The following is a 21771-nucleotide window of genomic DNA, read 5'->3' on the forward strand; positions in this document are numbered from 1 at the left end:
CCCCCCCAAAAAAAAAAATTAATCTGTTATTTAACATGCCTCCAACATGACTGACACACCTACAAACCTTCATTAACAGAAACATAAATACACATTGAGGAGTTCATCCTTCTTTAATATGAACTAAAAAAAAAAAGACAAGGTATAGCTGTTAAACAACTCCACATAATGGTAAACATCACAGCTTAAATGAAAAGGTCAAGTGCGCTGAGTGCCTCGGTTTCCATGTCGGTCGGGGTATGACTCACAGCCTGAGAGAGGAACTCGTCAAGGAAGTTTACGTCATGTTGCCCGTTTGTTCCGCCATTCATCTCTGATGGTCTCCCAGCAGCCTCGACCACACGCTCGGCTCCGTCAGGCCCATTGGCGAACATCTCGAAGAAGCCCGTGCTGTCTGGTGAAAGGTTGCTGGCTGTTGTTGCCGGCGAGAGCAAGTCTGACAGGAAGTCGTCACTGGTGGCTCCATCGTAGGTGCTTGAGGTGACGGTGCTGGGAGAGTCCAAGTCAGTGCTGTCCGGTCGGAGCTGTTTATCCAACATCTTATTGATTCTAGCAAGCTGCTTCTTCCTTGATTTGAGTTGCTTAAGCAGTTTGTATCTGAGGGCTTCTGTGCTGCCGAGGCCTACAGGAACCTCTGAGGAATGGCTGCCATGTCTCTTTAGAGAGGCTTTAAGGAATGCCTTTGCTCCAGGTGTAATCAGGGACATACTAGACATTACTGTAGGGGTGGCAAGGTGGTTAGAAGTGACTGGTTGTGACTGCACAGTAGGTGATAGGAGGGGTTTCTGGTTGTTTAAGCTCTTAGCACGAAATGCCCCGTACATGTCTGCAGCTTTCACTGGCAGATCTTCGCTGTCCTCTGTCCGGAGTTGTAGTTTTGGGTAGAGCGCCATTGGAAGATGCGGTCTCTTCACAGGGTTGGGGGTAGAGTGAACAGGAGGAGGAGGAGGAGGGGGCTTTAATTGTGTGTCTGAGGCAGGGGCAAACTTAGCAGTGGACTTCTGAACTTGGTTTAGTGGATGTTTGCTAAGCAGGAAGGACCAGCGAGCATTCTGATCTAGTACTGATGCTGATGTGAGATCGCTCTCATTGGCAGAGAGGGGTGGGTTATCAGTAGAAGACATGAGGGAACCCTGTTGTGTAATTTCAGTAGATGGACTCTTATCCTCAGTATCAGGGACCACAGGCTGTTCACAGTTTACTCCACAGGGCTCTGAAGATGTCGATGGTGAAGTATGCAAAGCTGCTTTTGATGAAGCTACCTTTTTACCTTTTGCTCTGCTGACGGTTTTCCCCCTGCTGATTCCTTTCCCTCGTCCTCTCCTGGCACCGGGCACAAATGTTGGATCGCTGGACGAGCCGTCCCCTGAGTCGGGATCACTTGAGGTGGAGGGAAGGTCAACACTGGGACAGTGATGCAGTTCATTACCTTCGGCAGCAGAAGAGCTGTCTAGTGTGGAGTCAAGCGTTTCATTCTTACCAGCGGTGTTCAGATCTAGAGTTTTGTGGTTGTTGTTTAAAGACTGCATTTCTACATCGGGTTTTACTTCAACCAGTGTGAGCGTAATGATTTCACTGTGGGTTAGGCCCTCAAAAGTGTCGAGCAAAGTGGTGGCACCTATGGAAGTATCAAAGCCTGCCGTGACTGTTGTGTCCATGATGCTGCTGGTGTCTTCAGTGAGAGCGCAGATGATGTCGGTGTCGTTATGAGGAATAAGAAGAGACTGATCTGGACTGTGAACCAACACCCCATCCGCTACTGAACCTTCATTTAAACTGTTGTTTCTCTCATTGTCAGAGAGGGCAGATGTGGAGGAGGAAGAACAGATGTGAAGCTCTTTGTCGTCTTCCACCTCCCAGAAGACGATATGCATCTCATTAGCGGGGACCTGAAGCTTCTGGTGGGTCTTACAGTCAGGGTATTTTAAATCATCATATTCCAGCCACGAGCCTGCAAATTAAAAAAAACAAAAAAACAAAAAAAAAACACAACAAATGGTTACAGCAAAATGCTGCAGGTTCAACTTGGTCGTCTATGTCAAGGGTTTGTTTTATGTGACCAATGAATAAGAAAAACTGAAATAACATAAAATAAAATAACAAAATAAATAATGCAGAATTCCGGTCTCTTCCAAGAGCAACTCTGCGCAACACAGTCTGCCATATGTCTAATCTATTCAAAGCATACTGCAGACTAGTTAATTATCTAACTTGTGAAAGAAATAGCTACACATCACAATAACATTACATTTGCAAAATCGGTAAGCTAGATACAAAATAAAATCTAATTATTCAGTATAATTATTCAATAAATCTAATTATTAAATGACAGTGAAATAGACAGCAAATAGGGTTCTTCTCTTGCATGAACTGTCCAGCAGAATGTGCTGTTGGCAAACTACGGCAGAGTCAAATCAGACTCAACCATTAAGTGATTCAACCACAAAGAAAAGCACTTAAATGTAACTTCCAGTTTAATAAAAAACAAAAAACCTAATTTGACCTCATTTATTTGTGTAAAAATACTGCACTAACAACTTCAAAATATCTACTCAATCAAATTCAACTTGTATAAGGAAAAATGCATTACAAAGATGACATATCAAATGTTTAAAGTGAGAATTGCTTTGTTTTGAAATGCTTATGATTTTATAAAAATAAATTATGCATCAAAGAGTTGGGACAGGGGCAACAAAAGCCTGAAAAGGTTGCGTAACAATAAAGAAACAATTTATCCCACAGAAACTGCTTCAGACACAAAGAGAGATGATGTTGAGCACTCTTAGAAGAAGACTACAAGTCTGTACACAGCATCTACTGAACATCTAAAATCAAGCGAGAATGGAAAAACAACTGTCGTTAAAAGGAGAGCTGATGCAACATAGTGGTAAACATTCCCCGTCCTACCGTTTTTGAAATGCTTCCGATTCATTTGAAATTGGCATATTTTTAAATAAATAAATATATATTTCTCAGTTTCAACATTCGATACTCTCTTATTTGCACAACATTAAATAATTCTGTCGTCTGTTCACATGTCACACACAAATACGTACCATCAGCGCTGCAAGTCCAGGTGACAAAGTGCTTCAGGTGACTCTTGTACTGTATGACAGTGGTGACGGAGTAGTTTCTGCCCTTGAAGTTGAAGGTGTACGTACTGACATCGTTGTTAGGGAGCCCCTCCACAAAGTGCAGTGCAAACACTGGAGGTAGACTATAAAACACAAAGCAAGGCAAAAAAAGCAAAAAGTGGTTATAGGTATAAAAAAGTGAAAATCCAGACAGACTTTAACAATGTATTTGTTTTGTTTTTAAAAAAAAATCGTATTTATTTTAACCACTCCGTGCATTAGTTTTGCAAAGAAAAACATACCCTGCAATAACTCAAGTCTGAGCTGCACTCTCTTTATTACTCTCACAGTATATTCATAAGGATACCACTGCTACAGTTTTTTGTCAAATTGTATTTCCATTTATATTTAAGCAGAAAAAAAAATCTGCATAACATATACACTCACTGGACAATTAACTGCTCGTTAAAGGAAATATCTAATCAGCCAATCACATGGCAAAAAGTCACTGCATTTAAGACCATGATATCAGGTGGTGCAGATGCTGGTACAAACTGAGCATCTGCTGAAGTTCAAAGTAAGCATTAGAATGAGGAAGAAAGCAGACTTAAGTGACTTTCAACTGGCATAACTGTCAGCGTCAGACAGGTTGGTCTGTTTTTCAAAACCTGCTCATTTACTCTCCATGTTTCAGAGAGAATGGTCTGAAAGAGAGAAAATATCCAGCGAGCAGCAGTTTTCTGGGTTAAAATGTCTTTTTGATGGCAGGGGTCACAGAGGAATAGCCAGACTGCTTTAAGCTTATAGGAGGGCAACTGTAGCTCAAATAACTACTTGTTAGAAGCAAGGTATGAAGAAAAACAACTCTGAATGAAGAGCAGTTTGAACCTTGATGCCTAATAAGACTTCACTGGCTCATGCTCCTGTCAGCTAAGCAAAACAAACGGGTCCTACAATTCACACGAGCTTAACAAAATTGAGTAACAGATGATTGGATAAACTGATTAGTTTTAATATCTTCAGTAAAATTCAGACTGAAGGGTCAGAATTTGGTGCAAAAAACATGGCAGCACAGATCTACAATCTGTGGTGTGTCAACAGTTCAGACTGATGATGGGGTAATGGTGTGGGGATTTATGCTAGCAAGGTAGTTAATAAGGTGTCCAGTGAGTTTATTGGTAAAAGTGATGATTAGATTTATTGATCTTTTACTTCTATTAATGTGTTCATTAAGTAGTTATTAAACCCTTCCATGACTGGATACAGTAATTTCCACCAACCTCTGTGGTTTGAAGACACTGGACTAAAACAATTCAACAAGATGCTAATTTATGTTCATAAACCCAAAATCCAAAAAAACAACAACCAAAAAAACAAACAAACAAACAAACAAACAAAAAAACAACCCACAACACTTTGATTCTCTTGATTCCTACCTTTCCAGCACCATAGTCCTCATCTCATTCTTCTTACAACACACATTGCAGGTGCCTAAGTGTGCTGCTTTTAGTGGGTGCCAATCAGGTACAATATTTGTTAAAGTAGGAAGAGTCTTCATATCCCTGAAAAATTACAGCATAAAATGTATTTAGGATTCAGACACAAAACAATACAGTGATGATGAGAAGTGCAACTAACTAGTTAAAAAAAAATATGCCACTACCAAGTTTTTTGTAATGTATTGCTGGCATCATATTTATTTGAGATGCTGATTTTCATCAGCTAAGCTTTCAACTCTTATGTATCTGATAACATTTCTGGCAGAAATGCAGCTGAGGAATTTGTACAAATTTGCCTTCAATTACTTAATATTTCATATTTTCCCTTTGCCCTCTTGAGAGACGCCCAAAGCAGAGTAGGGCCTCTTCCAATTCGTATAATAAACAATGCATCTGCTCCCAGCAGTATAGTTATTCTATGCTGTGCTTACACTAAGATCAAGTTTTATGGAATAAAGTGTAATGCAGTATTTTGTACACCTCAGCTGGTTAAAAATAAATGAACCTACCTTTTTCTCACAGCTGTTTTACATTTGCTGCACTTCATCTCCCAGTAAAAAGTTGCCTGGAAGAGACACTCTACCCAAGAATCCATCACGAGCAGCAGTGGCATAGCAAATACCGGAGTTTCCCTCTGACCTGAAAAGTAAAAACATGTCAGAGTTCGAACACTGTTACACGCTCAGATGCACGCTCCTATTCCAAGTGATTTTTAAAAACAATCTTTGGATGGGGATTAAGATAAACTTTAGATATCACATCAGGATAGCCATCGCCTGCTTCGCTTTCATCTTCATTATTCCCATCCATCCCTTTGCACTTACATCATGCATTTTCCAGATTTTATATATTGTAATAATTTGGCTCCAACAAGCTGAGCAAAATCCAAGGTTTGCCTGCCCGGACCCGTGTCTTTCTGATACCATCAGGTGATAATGACTGTTTTGAAGGGTTTAAGATTAAGTCTACGCATTGTGGTATGTGGTATTTTCTTGTGAAACGCCAAATATATAAAAGGATTTTACACATAACAAAGTAAAAATAAAAAACATTTTAAATTTTAAGTATTTTATTTTTTGAAGTTCTCAGATGGGGCGTTTCACATAGTGTGTAAACTACTGTACGTGTTTACATTTTACAGAAAGAACTTGCCAGAACAGGACCAACTGCTTCTTTAAATACTTCTTTTGCCACTGATCTGCTGGAAAAAACTGTACCACTAAGCTATGTTGAAAATTAATATTCAAGAACAGAGGGTTTGAGGGGCCCCATGAGCCTTGTGCGGTTGAGTTTGCATTCGCTCAGACATCTCTTCCTTGCTCACAGTAGCGTTGCGAGATTTGCATATCGTTTCTGACCTAACACTGGTTTACTATAACTGCTGGTGGATTCAGAAATGCAGTCCAGAAAACATTTGACTTTTATTAATACTTTAAAATAAACAAGTTAAGATTATATCGGTTGTCAACGCTAGGATTCTTTTTTATCAACGCTAGGAGTTTTTTTTATCCTGCATGTGGTCCAACTAAACTTTCTGAATTAGGGGAGTATGTGGGAAGAAATTACTCGGCAAATGTACAGGAAAAGCTATGGCAAATATGGCTAGCAAAAAGCCCTCAAAAAGCCAAGGAAAAATTGTTTATCAACTGCTCCCCCCCTTTTTTCCCCCAAAGATCTTTAGAGATTTTTTCCCCCGTTTTTTTTCTTTAAACATATATATTTGAGCAATTCTATCATCTCCTAATGCAAACGTTTAGTCTTTGTCAGCTAAAATGTGCTGCAACAAGCTAAATCCTGAACAAACAAGAACCAGACATGCAGAACTGGGCAGCAAGACCTGTCTGGTATATGACCTATTAAGACTTGAATGGCTGAAGACTAAAGGCTGAGTCACACTGAGGACTTTACTTGTTGCAGCAAACAGACTGAAAAATGCTTTAATGATCAGCATTTTCTTAAATAATAATGTAAAGGCAACATTTCCTGGACACGTTGGTAGTTGGAGCCCTTCTCCATTACCTAATGCATGCTTTGAGCTCAATGTATATATTTAAAACTACACTTAAAGAAAACACCCCTGGTCATAAAATACATGTATTTATAAACAAACATGCAGCTTTTCTTCTGCCAGTTCATGTTCAGTGTCATGTCTGTCAGCAAGATCATGAAACCTTGTGGAGAGGTGGAGAAGGGAAAAAATCAAATCAAATCAAAAAACAGCAACACCCCCCCCCCCCCCCCCCCCCCCAACAATGGCAGATGATGTTTATATGCTATAAATGGGTAATTTTAGCCTGTTGCTAGGTGGTTGCTAGGCAAAATAACAACATCATTTTATCTGATATAGATAAGAACCTTCAGGGACCCAAGATCCAGCTGTCCTTCAAGTTTGGCTGGAAACTTGAAGCAAATTATTAAGGAAATAATTTGGCGCTGAGAACTCACATTTAATGCAATAATTCTAAACTAATAACTATTACAACAACAATAAAAGCATATTGCAAAATCTGACAATAAATAAATAAACACATTCCAATAATACTGTATTGTGGGTGAAGTACTGCAATAATAACATATGGTAGGATGTCCAGTGATTCCCCACCTCTAGTAAAAAGACCTTTCAGATGCTACAAGTTGTTTTGAACGGCCGATGTAAGGGTATTGCTTCAGAGTATCTAAACAAGACACTAATGAGCTGTAACTTAGGTCTGAGGCGTGCGACAGGACATGTAATTTTGATTTAAGAGGTTTACTTTATATTATTAAAATAGTGTCACACAGTATGAAAACTACACCCACCGATACCTAATGAAGCTCCCTATCTGACTCCACTGTACGCTGTCACTCATTATTATAAAGACAGCAACATTAACAATCAAATGCACATGCACTTATCTTTATACATTACGCTTTTCTTATGCAAAAATTAGAAACTAACTTTGCAGTCTGTGCAAAATTTAAACTAAATCTTCTTAAGACTGTGGCTCTTACAGGCCCTCTTCCCAAATGGTGATATGAACCTTCTAAGTTTACCCAAAATACACTCTTATCTGTTCACAAAAACAAACACACACACAAAAAGATAAACATTCAGGATAACACTGACTGTTTCGCTTACTCTACATAACAGACATTAAATTGAGCCAGTGAAGCAATGATATGTTGACCTTGATATTTGTGCTCAAAATTGATCACAGATTGTGCTGAACAGAATATTTTGGCTTTAGATTGTGACGCTTGGACTGGGCGTAAAATAGATTACGTTTTAATTATAGATTACGCTTGAATGCGTTTATCAACCCAGGAACAATGTAAATTATAAATGCTAAATATCAAGCAACACCTGTGCATTTAAAAATTCTGCAAATAGCACAGTTTTCATATTATGAAGGCAAATTTTTGCATGCATTCACTGAAAACAAATGCAGACTTTTATGGAATGACCTTCTCACCAGGCTGCTCAATTATGACAAGAACTATTACAATGACTATTTTGGTCAATATTAAGAACACAAGTCTGACATCAGAGACAAGACACATTTACTGAACTTTTTCTTGACTGAACTGAACAAAGTATAATACACAGTGGCAGAGGGTGGTCTTATTAAGGAAAGAGAAAAATCTGTCATCTCTTCCACTTATCCAATTCAGGGGCAGGAAGCACATCCCAGGTGCCATAAGGTGTGAGACAGGGTACATACTGGACAGGTTGCCAGTCTGTCGAAGGATTAAAAGACATTCATACTCACTTTCACACCTATGGTGTAATTTAGAATCACCAATTAACCTAATCCAACTAAATGCATATCATTGGACTGTGGGAGAAAGCCGGAGAGAAGCCACACAGAAACAGGGAGAACTCTGCACAGAAATGCTTGGCCAGTTGGTGTATTCAGTCCCAGGACCTTCTTGTTGTAAGGCAACAGCACTAACCAGGAAAATCTGGCATTGTTAATGAATGTTGGATTTTATAACACCAGACAAAAAGAAGCAGTGAAAGTGAAACAAATACAATAATTGCTTTATCTCTATTATCTTGTTTACATAATCTCTAAATGTCAAACTCATAAATGAAAAGAAAATCTGGTTAGTTGCCCCACCCTACTTCCTGTATTGTTTGGGCAAACGCGACCCCTCCAGCACTAGTTGCCTTATAATTAAGGCTTTGAGTGGTTTTAGTGTGACTGAGCTGATAATGTGTGTGGATTAAACCAGTAGCAGTAATACACAGAAACAGGACAACATTCCTTAGAGACAGAAATTCCTCATGGGGATCTCAGCACAGCTACACCTTTATTTTCAATGTTCTCATTGAACATAGACATGCTGATAAATGCTTAAACAGGAGAACACCACTCTGCTTACGCTTTTAAATAGCATTCACTGAAAAACTTGTCTCTTAAAGACATGACTTAAGACTGCCTGAAAACACTTACCAACCTGTCATGAACCTTCATTAAGTGTAAAACTCTTGAGCTTACCGAGTTTGCAGTGCAGTTTGGGTTGCAGTAGTCTGAAGACTGACATTCTCAGACTCTGAAGGTCTGCAGTGGCCTTTTGCAGCACATGACTTGGAACCCGCACAATGCCATCTAGTCAGAAAAAATTTCCACAGAAGCAAAACAAATACAACAAATGCTGTGTTTCAACAAGTCTATTCATGGAGGTCTATGGGGCTAAAGTCACAGCCACTTTCTGTTAAGAACTTTGTTTTCCTTAGACAACAGCTATAACTACTAATGCATCTTATTAGCGCGCTGTTCACTGTAACAATCAACAGATGAAAACCGACATTAACGAATAAAAGTTAGACATCACACTCGTGCATAGATTGAAATTCACTTCAACTTACCACTGCCAGTCTGTTGGTGGACTTGAATGGCCGCACATATGTCTTCATATCCTTTTAGGAGCTGCCACAGAGATGACTGCTGAGGTTCGTCTTTAGGTTTACACCTTTGCAAACTCTTACAGTTGAACAGAGCAGCAAGCAGCGAGTCCAGCCAACACAGGTTGTCACTGTTCCTCCAGAGAAGCTGATCTGGAATAGGTACAAGATCTTCTGACTCCTTTAATGGTAAACCAGACAGATCCTCACTCTCTGACTTAACGCCCTCTGTATTCTTACAGATTTCAGTCCGTGATATTTCTGTACACATTGTCTGCTCACTTTGAGAACTCTGTGAAATATCGATTTCATTTAAATGAATGTCCTGTTCAAAGCCGTTTTGGATCCCAGGAAGACTCCTCTCGTGGTTTAACTCAATCCCTGATATACCATGGGCACTGCAATGAGAACTGAGCACAGCCTCATTTTCATCAGTAGTCAAAGAAAGTTGCAGGGAGCTTTCAGCTGAGAGCATAGAGGAGGCAAGACCATCTGCATAAGCAGCACAGTCTGGATCATTTTCTTTCACAGATTCCCTATTTGTCACTTCTGCAACTCGATAATCCCCGTGGTATCCATTCAGCTTTTCCTCATCTGTCGTGGGGGCTGCATATTGGTCATTTCTGACAGCATTTACAGCACCATCCTCTGCTGGGCTAACAGGTTTGGCAGTTACACCTTGTGGCTCGCCAAGTTCACTTGATCGAAGACGTTTGAATGAAGGTTTAATCAACTCTTCCTTTTCCTGTGTGGAGGCATTTTTTCTTTTGTTCCCAACAACTGGCTCCACGGCATCCAAGCTAGCCAAAACATCCTCCAAGGAGCGGCTGACCAGTGGGAAGAGGCACTGTGAGAGAATGGATACAAAGAGGTTACCGAAGATGACGGCAAAACAAATACATGAAACTGTGACTTGAGTGGTTGGACTTACCTGTGGGTTTGTGCAGACAGTGATCGAATCCTGGAGGCTGATTCGGTACGAGCGTAAAGCATAGCTCAGCCCCTTCGATGTACACCAAGGGCAATAGTCCAGTGAAGCAGCTCTTCCCTGCACCTGGGGAACAACATGGTGTATGTTAAAGCCCCAGACATCTACCAAGTTCACAGGTGAACTGAAGACAACAGCTTAAAAGAAAACACAAATCTAGAAAAAGATCTAACTGATGACATTCATTAATATTTTAGATTTTAGACTGCATATATTTTCAACTGATTACTTTTTTTTTTTTTAAATCAACCATTTCTTTTATCTGTCAGCAGCCTTACTTTTATATATTTACACATTATGTACACATGAATCGAAACTTGAAATACTTTACTTGATTTACCTTACAAGACCGATCAAGATTTATGTTTTAAATGCTTGTAGTGAGGAGCAGTTCAAGTGAGGCAGGACAGGGGGAGTCAAGTACTTGAAAGCAGATGCATACTTGTAACAAAATTATAAGTAGTACACAGTTTCCCATGTTACAGTATGACAGATTTGCCAATTTCAAGCCTGTCAAGACAAGTAACGTACCAACTTTCGCCTTTTACAACCAAAGATTTCCGTTTTTGTTTGTTTTTTGAATTTGCTTTGGTACTGTCCAGTCACAGTCCAGTTTCAAATACAATTCAGCTTTGCGCAAGTGACAATGAGAGGAGAACAAGAGCTCTACTGACTTTTCCCAAATACCCCGCCAGTGGTGAGGCCAAAGCCTCCAAACCAGTGTCTTCACCAGTTATTGGCAAACAGCTGCTGCGGCTATTCGGGTCCATGGCTGTCCGGTGCCATCCACAATATATAACCATGTCACCACAAACTCTCTCACCTCCGAGCACGCTAAGGAAGAAAAAGAAAACAGGTATGTTATGAAGTTATCAAGGTACAGGTTGCTTTGAAAGTGGTTTTGTTCCTTTTAATAAATTTGGTTGTGTTGCAAAAAAAAGAAAAGAAAAAAAGATCACTTTATATCTCATAGGCTTGAAACAGTGATGGTAATGCATAACATTAGAGGTACATTAATCTGTGTTTAATCAGGAATTTGCTCCTCATCAGTACAATACTATGCTATTTATTTATTCTTATGCAGGGAAATAGCGTACTCATAAAAATATAGTTCAACTATTTTACGTTATTTCAACCATATTTAAACATTTAGCTGAAACGAAATGATTTGACAAAGGATAAACATCAACTATTGCCATCTGTATTTACCAATAGGATGATGGCAGTCAACAAGGATGATATTAGCAGATAACGATGTTCAGGCACGATACTGCAGCATCCCTACTAAAGGAATAAATGTACACAATAAATACATTAAAACACCCCCAAAAAAGAAAAATCTTGCAAATGCTCAAATGCAGAGATGGGCAGTAACGCGTTACTTTTAACGCGTTACTGTAATCTGATTACTTTTTTCAAGTAACGAGTAAAGTAAGGGATTACTATTGCAAAAACGGTAATTAGACTACCGTTACTTTACCGTAGGAACGCTGCGTTACTGCGTTACTAAAACCGTGATTTTTTTCCGAGAATGTCTCATGACAGTGACATAAGTGAGTGTGACCATGACAACAGCTGTGTGCAGATCAACAGTGGATAATATATATCGAGTGCGGGAGAGAGTATGAGCGTGCAGCGTTTAAAGCGTGAAAGTACTGACCTTACTTTAAGTTTGAGTCCATAAAAAGTGACAAAAACATTAGTGTCCGTTGTGCGTGGGAAGAAAACTTCTTTTTAAAGCGAAAAAAAACCCCTAAACTTCCAAGCAAGCACCAAGTGAGCAATGACGTAATGGGAAATTCACAGAGAAACTCGCGGATTCTTCCACTGACCGCTGCGGCACACCTGCATCAAGGTAAACCTCCGCCTACACACTCCTGCTTTACAGGTGAAAATAGAGCAACAGGACTGCTAGTCTTTGACTTTATTTATTTTCTGCTGTGTTTTACTTGCATCTATTTGAAAGACTGAGTGTAAACACACAAAAAAAATATTTTATGTGCTGGAATGTGCAGAAAATAGGTTTAAATATTAAACAAATTTCTTCCAGTCAGTGAATGTTGCATATAATTAAAATTTTGTTTGATGCATAAAGTTAAAAGATTCAAACTAATAAAACAAGTTTTAAAAAGAGACTTTTCCATTTGATTACATTTTGTATGATGGATTATGTAGAAAAAGTAGAATTGGGCTGAAAGATCTATCGCTTTATCACCTATTCAGGTTGTAAATTGTGTTTTTAAAAAGTAACTACGTAACTAAGTAATTAATTACTTTTGAAAATAAGTAATCAGTAAAGTAACGAGATTACTTTTTTGGGGAAGTAATCAGTAATTAGTTACTGATTACTTTTTTCAAGTAACTTGATCAACACTGCTCAAATGTGACTCTTTAATGTTTTCACTGGTGTAATGTTTACGCTTAATCTTTGTCAATCTACAGCCAGCCTGAAGGCAGAACAATAGACTCTGGAGCACAGATGATGATCACTGAGTGGAATTTAAATATATTCAGAACTTATCTTTCAAACAGATTAGAAAGCTGCCCTTCTTTCCTATAAGTTCTTACAGATGGTTTGGATACATTTTTAAATATATACTTCACATTTAATTGACCAAAACAACAGTGTATAGAGATTGATCTTCTCTGAAATTTATAAAAGAACCCCCACAAGGTTCTAACTACAATAAAGGACTCTACCTTTCCCGGCATGACTGTAGCATGCTTGTGTTTACCGCTAAAGTCAATCTATTAGTTTCCAAATTAGTTAAATTTCTTTATTATGAGCGTCTCATTCATCTTTATAGAACATTCACAGGGTACAGTATATAAAGTATACACTTTAATTGGCAAGGCTTTACCCATATTGCCCACATGTTTTCTCCGCATTTTTCTCCAAAGGTATTTAGATCAATAATAGTACACGACACAAACCAGGAACCAATTGGTTTCCCAGCAAAACTAGCTTTGATAGCTATTTAACACTAACATAAGCAAGCAAGCCAAAAAAAAAGAAACCTCATTTAAAAAACACTTCTGTAATAAAATGCTTAGTTACCATTACCCTGTTAATGCTGTAAGCATATAGTGATTTTATTTGGGAAATTTAAAAAAATACGTTAAAATCAGTTCCGTTAACCAGTCCGCATGCCCTGACTGAACTATCAGACAGCTTGAGTCTGGAAGCTAGCATGCTAAACGCTTAGCCTAAGGCCGTGCAACCGCTTAACTCGCGGGTAAAAATGATTCTTAGTAAAAAAAAAAAAAAAAAATCATACGTACCCAAACAAATGTTAAATTATATTTGCTGTTACACTGAAGTCGGTGCACATTAAGCTGTAGTTTTTAAGTCCCGCCGGTGTAATGGGTACATGTGCATCTTTCTATCGATTCGTGTCACAAACGTTTTCCCAACCGCCGGTTTGTGCAGCGGCCTTTGTCTTCCCCCCCTCTATCACTGATGGTTCCGCTGGCCGCCACTCGGCTGTTCAAGTGAACTGCAATAACGTGGGCTGAAGTTATATTGACACAATACTATCACCAACACTGCGCGACTAAGGATACTAATAATATTTTATTTATGTATATTATTTTTGTAGGATGAGATAGGGGATGTCTATTGCACAGTTTATTAATTTATTTATTGTTATTACTGTTCATTGTAATTATTATTATTATCACAGTAATCAATACAATGATAACAGTGATATCTTCTCTTTCTTTTCTATTATTATGTTACTATTATTTATATATTTGTATTCAATTGTTACCCCCTAAAATACTGAAATACTTACTGAGCAAGTAACCAGGCCTCAGTAGCCAGGGACGCCCAGGATAGGATAAAGACACACCGAGAGCCCCGTTTGCTCACCTCCAAAAAAAGTTGCCTAGCTATCATCAAGGAAGAATGTGTGCTGTTGTTTTAGTTGTTCTTAAACAGCAGTTTTGTTATTTTTATTATTTTATTCTGTTATTCCCCTTCACTCTATCTGAACACACACACAAAGTGAGTTTTTCTTGTCTGAATTAACCATAACCAACAGAACTGAATATTTTAGGCAGATATTTTAACGAACTTGTTAAAAAAATCTGCTGATTTGAAAAAGCAGCCTTTATTTGCCCCTCTTTTTTCACGTAGCATATTTTGTAAATGAACGATAAGGGCGACTATTTCTCTGGTGATTTGTTTTTTTTGCCAGCCCACTGTATGCTTAATTTTGCTGATTGGGTGGGGGTGGGATGGATTTTACATATGTCCCCCATTTCAGTTCATAATACCAGCCCTTGCAGGCTCCTGTACCCCCCCATACACACACACGCCCAACCCACCCACACACACATATGCACACACACCTCCCTTCACCCAATCCCGCCTCTTGCGTGGCATGTGCCCCCCCCCACCCCCCCACCCTTAAGCCCCTCCTGTATCTGCTGCTCTCCTGTCCTCTATTTTCCTCTTGATGACAAAATGAATTTGCATATTTTTCCCAGGGAGCGTTCATTAGAATGCATAAACCGGCCGCCTCCTAGCCTCACGAGCAGGCTATAGCTTTCCGCCGTGGCATCTCCTGATGCAAAATGAGACACAGACAGGCAGCATCACTGGCAGACATGTGGCCTGAGTCTGGGTTGTGATTGGCATTTGGAATCACTTCACCCTTCCCGTTCTTAATTCAAGGATAAGAATAAACTCTGTCAGCCATTTTTCTTTGTTTCTATGTTAGCTGCTAAGAAGAAGAGCCGTTTATTTATTCTCTTTAAACATATAAAGAAACAATTCATTAATTTTTAAACATGCGCAATTAAAGGAATATTTACTGTAGGGATGTGGTTATATTTGAAATCATGAGAGACTGTGGGCACTTTCTTTATTTAAGCACCCCACCCCCCTTCACCAGCCACATTCAAACACACAGACAAACCTTTCAAGTCAAATTACATTACTGGCTTGAATCCACTCAGTGCAAAACAAGTCGTTTTAGGAAGGGCCTCTGTCACAGACTAAAATCACACTCCTGGAATGTCTTTTCTACTCTGCGGAGGCTCTTTTTGCCTTTATTTCCATATAACTTTCCATATAACTCTGTCTAATGGTGGCGCTAGAGCTAAGGTCCCAAAGTGGCAAAATGTGCATTTTATAGACTGATGATCTGAATCTATACAGCTCATTCTTCTGCACAGTTATTCTGTGCTGGTAGTGTAATGGGTAATTATTTATAACTCTAAGTTACACACTGTTATATATAATGCAGTATAACTGCATATTATGCTGTATTATCAAGGATAATAGCAATTTTCATGTCTGTATATGTTATAAGGTAGGCCATGCTAAACAGGCACACTCAATAAATTAATCTACTCCTTATCTGATGGTAGTGGTAGAGCAACGCCACTTGGCACTAAAGTTCATTAGGTTACCCCATACGCACAGCGTTCAGAATCTAATATTTCCCAGTCTGTTAATCAGACATACAAGAAAATGTATTTGTGTCACCTCTTGGCTGTACTAATCAGACACATTATTCAGCTGCATAAGAGTAATACAAAGAAAATGTGTAACAGATGCATATTGTACAGGGAAAAGTGACAAAATCCTTTAAAACCTCATATACAATAAGTTATATGCTATATTTTGTAAGACAATCAGTAATAAATGATAAATTAGGAATGTACTGTTAGTACAATATTGGATAATCTTGAACAAAACAGCTTGCAAAATTAATATAGAAAATATATATACACTGTACATGCATATGCACTATATGTACTATACCTGCTGTGTAGAGTGGGTTAGATTGAAAAGCACTCATTAATAGACAAATCAAACAGACTCCTGGGTTTGTTTGTTTTCCCCCATTTTGGATGTATTGGAATTTGAGTCTATGACAATTGTATTATGTTTATTATAACAACGTGCCAGGTGTTGGGAGTAAGAAGCCCTCTGCCCACTCGGCTCATCATACAGACCTGTTGGACTATATCTAAAATTCCAAGTAAAAACTCACTATCTTTTAGGGCAAAAATAAATAAATAATTGAATGAATAAAGTCAGTCAAAATGCTCATTTACTGCCTTTGCTTTAAACTTAGCAGCCGCCCTTTGATCTTCATAAGTCTTAATTAACAATAAGCACATGACCATTTCCTAATCAGGTAATGTATATGAGACCTCAAAATATCAGGATAAAAAACATACTGTGTAGAAAAACATTAACTGACAGATCTGCATATTAATTTCCCATTAAATATATTTACCATAATTTATTATCTCCAGCTCCATTTTATCCTACTATTAATATTGGGTCATAAGTAAACATAGTCAAAAGCACAGAATGAGTGCTTAAAAAACTAATAATTATGGATACTTGTCAGAGAGAATAAGAAAACACGGTTTAGTAGTGTCAATGCAGGGACTTTCTGTCGATCATGGGCATAAATGACAATTATGGTTAATATACTGATCACAAGGGAGGCCATTCATTGAATTCCTATGGTTTTCATTCATACTAAGAGCTAAATCTTTTTTTCTAAATTTCATATCTGGACGTAACTATCACGCATGGGACGGGTAATCGCTCTTTATGGCCTTTACACGGGAATTTGCAATGTCCTCCCTATACATTTTTAAAGACATAATTTGCAAATAAGCTCACGTGTATTGTGCAGAATGCACAATGGAGCCTGTTGATAAGGAGACGTACAACCCATCCAACACAATCTGACAACATTTTACGGCCGCCTCGTTCGCTGGCTACAAGCGCTCCTCGATGTCTCATTCATTTAGCTTGCCTACTGTACACTGAGCTCAACGTAGTGAATTCAATACTATGGCAAACACACTACACTACTACCAGCTCCAGCATGCTCGGACAGAAATGTTTTTGTATCCACGCGCCTCACAAAACTTCGGTGACGTTTCACAAAAGACAACCAATGGAACCTCGTCTTCTATTAGGACAATGAAAAGCCTTCGACCAATCGCAGGGACGCCAGACTGGGCGCTGTCCAATGGCGTGCGAGCCCCGCCGAGAGTAATGTTAGAGAGCTGAAGACTGAAGACACTGCGTATCGCCTGTGCTCCCTCATACACAGCCATTGCAGACCATTGAGATCCAGCGATAGTCACTGGGTAAGTATCACACACACGAACATTTTAAGTGTCCGTAAGGATGAAAATGACGGTAACATTCAAAAATATCTTACTTATATGTCTGCCACGGTTACACGCGAAACCTTTTACTGTTTGCAAATAATTTTATTGCGGGGAACCCTTAAAAAAACAACAAAATTGCCGGCGCTAAGCAGGTATCGTTACATTACTCTGCCTGGGAGTGAGGACCAGACGCTCAGTAAAAGAGAAGAATTGAAAATTAACCTTGACGAAATTCGACGCAAAGCGTCGATTTCGTTAAATAAGAATAATTTTGTATAATACAATCGTGTCGTTTTCGTAAAATGGAGTCGAATCAAATGGTAGTTATCGCGAAAAAAATCAGGAATGTCTAGCGGACAACACGGTTAGCGACAATGGTAGAAGACTCACCGTTAGCTAGCCATTGGCATTGCAGTGCATTGCAAAGCTGAACGGCTGTCATGCGAAGACCGGAGGAGCGTGCGGAGTCTGGAGACGAGCATCAAAATTTATAAAAACCTAAGAAAAAGAGAGAGCATTTCAAAATATACCCGGGCAAATGTTTGTTTGCCACACTTCACCCGAGAAGACAGCGAAAAAAAATACCTCACGATCTGCGCTTTACTGTAATGGCTGACTGTATTCGCATAGGAAACAAGGCAGCGAGGCAAATGGGAAGCCAGTGACAGAGGCGCAGTTCAGTTCAACTTTTTCTAACCGTGTTTTCTCGAGAAACAAACTCGTAACTATGAGATGTGACGACGGCAAAAGAAAATTCAATCTTTCGTGATTCGAACGAGACCAAGGGGAGATTTTTCCGATGCTCGGAAAAGGTTTAAATCGGGGCTTGAAATGAAGTGGTGGCCGCGGTCGCTCTGCCCTCTATTGCGTGCAGTGCAATGGCTGAGCGTTGACACAAAGAGAAGGAGCCATATTCTCCATGTTAGTGGATGAAGACGAGCGGCCATTAGGAGCTCATAGAAACCAAGTCAGTAGCACAGCCCGCTCATAGACACAGTACAGACCCAATGTATTACTATACAAGGCGGCTAGTGCAATAGGAATCAATCGGGGAAATATTTAGTCAAGATCGCCGGCTTTCTAGACATATTTGTCGCGTAGCAAAGCGAACTGGGAGGCGGGAGGAGACATTTGAGGGGGACTTTCTTTCATGAAGAAGGCATTCTCACAAAATGGAAGAAGAAATATTGCTGTCGTTGTTGACCTCCTTTTCCTCAACGAGAGCCTTTGCGCCATTACTACTTCGCTCGACGCAGCTTACTTGGGACTTACAGTAGCATTTAATAGGAAAATGTAAAGGGGAGGGGGAGAAAAATAACAGTTTTTTAAACATTTTTCGAAAGCTTTTCACATTATTTCCCGAATAAGAGACAAAGAAGAGTTATGAGAGATGATTGTTTATGTCACGGAAGCGCAGTTTGGAGTGTTTTATTTGCAATAAATACGTGTTTTTCTCCAATTTTGTGTCTCTTTGTGTCAAAGTTATTTCTTTCGATTAAAAACACGAACACGAGTAAAACGAAGGTTTTTCAGGTGATTTATTACTGCTGCAGGTTAGGTTTGAGGATATTTATGTTGCAAAAAAAAAAAAAAGACGGGGGGCAAGGAAAATATTGTTTGTTTGTTTTTAACGCCCAATCCACTCATATAGCACCGCGGATGGTTCAGGTTTATACCATGCAGTTGAACTTTTGCAGTTCGGTGTTTGAGAGCGATTCCGGGACATTTATCGCTGCAAACCAAACGCACATTAATGATCGCTGCTGGCTGCGATGATGGGATTTCCTTCTTTAATACGCAGCGGTGTTTAGTCATTTGGTGAAACACCATAATGAGGAGCTGACCGCGGATTTTATGTTAAAACCACTGTAATAAATAAATAAATGGTATCAATAAAACATTTCTTTTTTTTCTTCTTTTTTTTTTTACATCAGCTCCGCCGTCTTGGGCGGTGTTATTTCACAGGACTGCTTTAAGTGATATTAACTTAGTGCAGTTTGACAGCGGGGAGGGCGGGTGACTTATATAGTGCGTGCGGTCAGTAGAGAGACATGATTGTGTGGGTTGGACAAACATTGTAGGTCACTTTTATTTATGATTTTCTTATTATAGATAATATAGTTAATAATTTAAATGACACATAGCATTATTTATTACATTTTAATATTATATTGCAACTGAATACTGCATCATTAAATAGTTGATGTACTTTATTTTATTATTTTTTAATTTTTTTTAGATACTGTCACCAGGATGGGGAAGGATCCAACCAAGCCGAGGGGGAAGATGTCCTCCTATGCATATTTTGTGCAGACCTGTCGGGAGGAGCACAAGAAGAAACACCCTGAGGCTTCGGTTAACTTTGCCGAGTTTTCCAAGAAGTGCTCCGAGCGATGGAAGGTAGTAGAGTTTAGCATAAGGTTTTGTTTTGGGTTGTCCTTTTTTTTTGAAAGTGAAATTTGTAGTCCCGCTGAGGGGTCAAGGATATATGACAAACAGGATGTTGTTGGTTACACCTCTTGACTTTAGCTGAAAAGGTGCAGGTGTTGTGTAATGAGTTAACACAAAACAAGAAATAAATAAGCTTGGGTACAGAGGGTGACGCCTCAGAAGGTGCAGTCGGTGAGATGTCTGTTTTTGCTCTCAGACAATGTCGGCCAAGGAGAAGGGCAAATTTGAGGACATGGCCAGGCAGGACAAGGCGCGCTATGAAAGGGAGATGATGAACTACGTTCCGGCGAGGGGGGGAAAGAAGAAGAAGAAGTACAAGGACCCTAATGCCCCCAAGAGACCTCCGTAAGTACTGCAAAACCACATTTGAGGATTTGTGAGATGTATGGCGAGTGAGTTGTGTAAATAAATGTTTTTCTGTCCCCCCCCCAGATCTGCCTTCTTCATCTTCTGCTCAGAGTTCCGCCCTAAGGTGAAAGGCGAGAGCCCCGGCCTGTCAATCGGGGATGTTGCCAAGAGGCTGGGCGAGATGTGGAACAGCACCGCAGCCGAGGACAAGCAGCCCTTCGAGAAGAAGGCGGCCAAACTGAAGGAGAAGTATGAGAAGGTAAGAGTAAAATGTGAACGCCGACTGAGCTCTTCGGTGACAGCTGTCTGTTTTTGTGTCTCGACACTGGTTCACTGCGTTTTCGCTCTTCCCTCGCAGGACATCGCGGCGTATCGCGCAAAGGGCAAACCAGGCAGCGGTACGCCAGCGAAAGCCCCAGCCAAGGCAGAGAAGAAAGACGATGATGATGACGACGACGACGAAGATGAGGAGGAGGAAGAGGATGATGACGATGAGGATGATGATTAGTAGGTGGCAGGTGACATAAAGTGGTCATTTTCTTGTTTATAAAGCATTTAACCCCCTTGTACACACTTCACTTACTGAAAGAAAATTCATTAGTATCCAAGGGGTAAAAAATAAAAAAAAATAAAATAAAACGACAAAAAAGGCTGTGTATATCAGTTGTTTTTATGCTGTACAGTTTTTTTTTCTCCTTTTTGTATAGTTAACACTACACAAGTATCGTGTCTGTATCTTTCTGCCAGTCTTTTTTTTTTTTTTTTTTCTTTCCCCAGTGGTAGTTACTAGACCACTATCCTGCCTGGTACAGTGTAAAGGGGTGGGCTTTACAGTATTTACCTTAGCTAGAGGTGCACAGCACATAAAAATGTTCTGAGTTAGATCTGAGTGTTTCTTCTTCTCCTCCTTTTTTTCCCCTCCTTCACCTGTGTGTTTTTATTTTAAATTACATGTTATCAAAATTGACGTATCACAGTTGTTTTACTGATCTTTATGTACCACTGTAATAGCAAAATAAGACAAAAAAAACCTTGTTTATTGTTGAAAATTAAATTGCTTCTGATGTCAATAAACATTTTTTTAATAAATTGGTTTTGTATTGTGTACAGGTTATGTGTTTAAAAAAACAAAAAAACAAAACGTGTGTGAGATTTAAGCTGGTAGAGCAGGAGTAAGCTGAGTTGGATTAAATGGCAGCTCTATGTGGGGAAAAAGAATCAATATGAGCAATTAAAACAAATTTAATTAAAACTAACACTATAACAGATCATTCTCTTTCTAGACCTGAGGATCAATAGTTATCTTTCTGGAAGGTGAGACGTATATTAACTCGCACTGCTGCCTCGGTTAAGTTAAAGTGACTCCACATT

General features: G+C 39.3%; 2 protein-coding genes across 4 annotated transcripts; one reads left to right on the forward strand and one right to left on the reverse strand.

Annotated features, from left to right (window-relative positions):
* Positions 1-18: 18 nt before the first annotated feature.
* Positions 19-13981, reverse strand: uspl1 (ubiquitin specific peptidase like 1). 3 transcript variants are annotated; one of them, XM_085173807.1, is made up of 10 exons: positions 13732-13980; positions 11659-11730; positions 11124-11283; positions 10393-10515; positions 9426-10308; positions 9055-9165; positions 5083-5212; positions 4511-4636; positions 3057-3217; positions 19-1951 (listed from the first exon to the last, which is right to left on the reverse strand). In XM_085173807.1, exons 3-10 carry the CDS (start codon positions 11250-11252, stop codon positions 186-188), a joined length of 3429 nt encoding a protein of 1142 aa, XP_085029933.1. In that variant the 5' UTR covers positions 11253-11283; positions 11659-11730; positions 13732-13980; the 3' UTR covers positions 19-185. The 3 variants fall into 3 exon arrangements, with proteins under 3 accessions (XP_085029933.1, XP_085029931.1, XP_085029934.1); XM_085173805.1 differs by having other exon boundaries at positions 11659-11733; XM_085173808.1 differs by lacking the exon at positions 11659-11730 and having other exon boundaries at positions 13732-13981.
* A 3444-nt stretch (positions 13982-17425) lies between these two features.
* hmgb1a (high mobility group box 1a) lies at positions 17426-21483 on the forward strand. The gene is made up of 5 exons (XM_085173820.1): positions 17426-17577; positions 19841-20001; positions 20249-20397; positions 20485-20659; positions 20759-21483. The coding sequence occupies exons 2-5, from the start codon at positions 19855-19857 to the stop codon at positions 20906-20908; spliced, it is 621 nt and encodes a 206-aa protein (XP_085029946.1). The 5' UTR covers positions 17426-17577; positions 19841-19854; the 3' UTR covers positions 20909-21483.
* The last annotated feature ends 288 nt before the right edge of the window (positions 21484-21771 follow it).

The sequence above is a fragment of the Neolamprologus multifasciatus genome, chromosome 10 (assembly GCF_963576455.1).
Source record: "Neolamprologus multifasciatus chromosome 10, fNeoMul1.2, whole genome shotgun sequence".
Taxonomy (NCBI): Eukaryota; Metazoa; Chordata; class Actinopteri; order Cichliformes; family Cichlidae; genus Neolamprologus; species Neolamprologus multifasciatus.